Source organism: Empidonax traillii, unplaced genomic scaffold, assembly GCF_003031625.1.
Source record: "Empidonax traillii isolate 1590-97213 ecotype Southwest subspecies unplaced genomic scaffold, ASM303162v1 scaffold1229:size276339, whole genome shotgun sequence".
Taxonomy (NCBI): domain Eukaryota; kingdom Metazoa; phylum Chordata; class Aves; order Passeriformes; family Tyrannidae; genus Empidonax; species Empidonax traillii.
Genome location: NW_020956422.1, coordinates 152,509 through 154,898, shown reverse-complemented (window position 1 = coordinate 154,898; position 2,390 = coordinate 152,509). Strand labels below are relative to the sequence as shown.

Here is a 2,390-nt window from a genome sequence, read left to right as displayed (position 1 = left end):
ATCAGCTTGCCATAAAGAGCAGTACTGAATGAGGGGATAACTGGAACAGGGATGCAGTATAATCCTTTACTGTCCAAAGAAGTCAGTGCTGCTTGAAAACCAAATACCTGGAACAAAGTCAGTTAGTCAAACAGTATGCCACCGCATGATTAGATCACTTTTAAGTTATTTTATAACATAATAGATAGATATACACTCAATAAACATTAAATAAATTATGTATTAATTTAGATAATTCCTTTCCCCCAAACACACATATAGCTACAGGAATCTACCTAAAATAATGCCCTAACAGGAACACATACAACAATATTTTCTTCACTCAAAACCCGTTAACTATGCTCTGCTGAATTTTTAAAAAATTGTCGAATCACAGTTTATCAACTCAAATAACCTATATCCTTTAACTTGCAGATTGCACACTGCCTTTCATATAAAATAAAATCACTTTTGGTAATTGTAACAACAGTGGTATGAAAAAGTGGTAATAAAGGAAATTAGAAGCTTTCCTTCAAAGTTTTTTTTCTTAGTAAGAGCCTATCTAAAGAAGGATTCATCATGAGAATTCTTTATGATTTTTTCCTGTTCAATATGGAATGTGAACTTTTGTAGAGTTGCCTTCTAAAATGCTATACCACCATTCACATGAGAACAGAACACTTTGGCCAATATTAAAGCTAGCAAATAAACCCTTTAAAACTCAAATCTGACGTTCAAATGATGCTGCTGAAAAGTTTTCAAATAGAAAAATCCCCTCAAACTGAAAAACATACAGATGACTTGCAATATGGCTATTCCAATCACTTTAAATGTGACAGAAGGTAAACATGTCACCCAGAAAGCTTAAAGCTTGCCATGCAATTCTGGAACAGTCTCATTCATGCAGACAATAAAGATTTAAATAATTAAATTCTTACAAAGATATCAGCATGGAAGTGAATAGATAATCAAAAAATTGAGCAAAACTAACAGTACTAGTATTAAATATTTACATTTTACTAGCACCCAAAAGGTTTCAAACTGCCTGAGTCCATCCTAAAAGGCTGGAAGGCCTGTTTTAAAACTCCTCTTGAGAGCAGAGGGCAACTGAATACTCTCAAAACAATCTCCCATAGCTCAAGCTTCCGCCAACCTCACAATAAGAACTCCTCTCACATAATGCCTCTTTAATTGAGAACATTCAGAGGTTTTTCCTCTTATAATGAAAAACAATTAAATTGTTAGTCAACACTTCTTGATTGCATACCTTCACTATCACGGTATTGCTACATCAATACTACTGGTAGTGATGGGTTTTTCCCGTAACATCCCATCAAGTTTCTATGTGTACTTTGCAGCAATCAATCTACATATTTTATGAGCATTATCTGGGAAGAAGAAAAAGGTTTTGTTCCACATGATTTTCACTCAACCTTGCCACAAAGACCTTGAGGCTTCGGTCTGTGCAGTTTCCTCATATGAAGTTCTCTGTTCATACGACAAAGCACTTGGCTCCAGTCAGAAGCAGCAATCTCAAACAACAACGTTATGTGAAATGTCTTTACATCCTTTTAGATAAGGTGAAAACTTTCTCCCAAGAAACCTGCTACCACTCAGGATTTACTATATGTGTGTGATCTTTTTCCACGCACACTGCAGCAAGAAACAGTTCCTTTACCTTCAGATAGCAGTGTGAGTAACAGTAATGAAGCAGGTTGTCAGATGGCTGGCCAAGGCTGCTGACCACATGCACCAGTTGCTCAGCATACATCGGCACTGAATGCTCCAGGTTAACCTTATCCACCAAAATTCGGATGGAAGGTAAAGGCCGCAGGGGATGGAAACTTGCAGGATTCAACACCCCAGTGAAATTCTAAGTGTCAGAGGAAAAAAAACCCCATACAATTATTATATTAGATGTATTATTTATTATATCTACATATTCTTACTTGCATACACAAGCAAATCTACCTGTAATAAACTATTGACAGATACCATGGCATTATACTCATCAACTTTTTATCCAGAATTGTCTTAGGGGCAGGTGATCAGGCGCTGGTGGTGGTAGGGGGGGTTGCAGGGGCAGCCTCTGTGAGGTGAGATCAGGGGCTGCCCCAGGCAAGGGTCAGCCAGTGATGAATAAAAAGTTGATAAATGTTAAACTCCAAAGAAATTATTTTGAAAAGATTTCAGGATTCATAGTATAATGAACATCCAACTATGTGTGGCCAGTCTCTTCGCGAACGAAGAACCGGGGAAGGTCTTTCCACCTTCCAGCCTGCGCATTGGATTTTTTTAGGTGAGACACAGTGTGCGCGGAACTGAGCCCACCCTTTAATCCTGAGGTTCATCTGCCGGGGCCAAGCACGCTTGGACGGTGGCAGCGAGGTCCTCAGGACGTAGATGGATTG

The 2,390-nt window shown here is 38.5% G+C and overlaps 1 protein-coding gene across 1 annotated transcript in view; it reads right to left on the bottom strand.

The window, feature by feature from the left end:
- The window catches only part of LOC114069292 (vacuolar protein sorting-associated protein 13B-like), a gene marked incomplete at its 3' end in the record, with an annotated part of 183,460 nt that overhangs the window by 114,366 nt on the left and 66,704 nt on the right, over positions 1 to 2,390 (bottom strand). Inside the window, exon 15 of the mRNA XM_027905981.1 lies at positions 1,658 to 1,852. Coding sequence (XP_027761782.1) covers positions 1,658 to 1,852 — 195 coding nt within the window. The remainder of the gene's footprint in view (positions 1 to 1,657; positions 1,853 to 2,390) is intronic.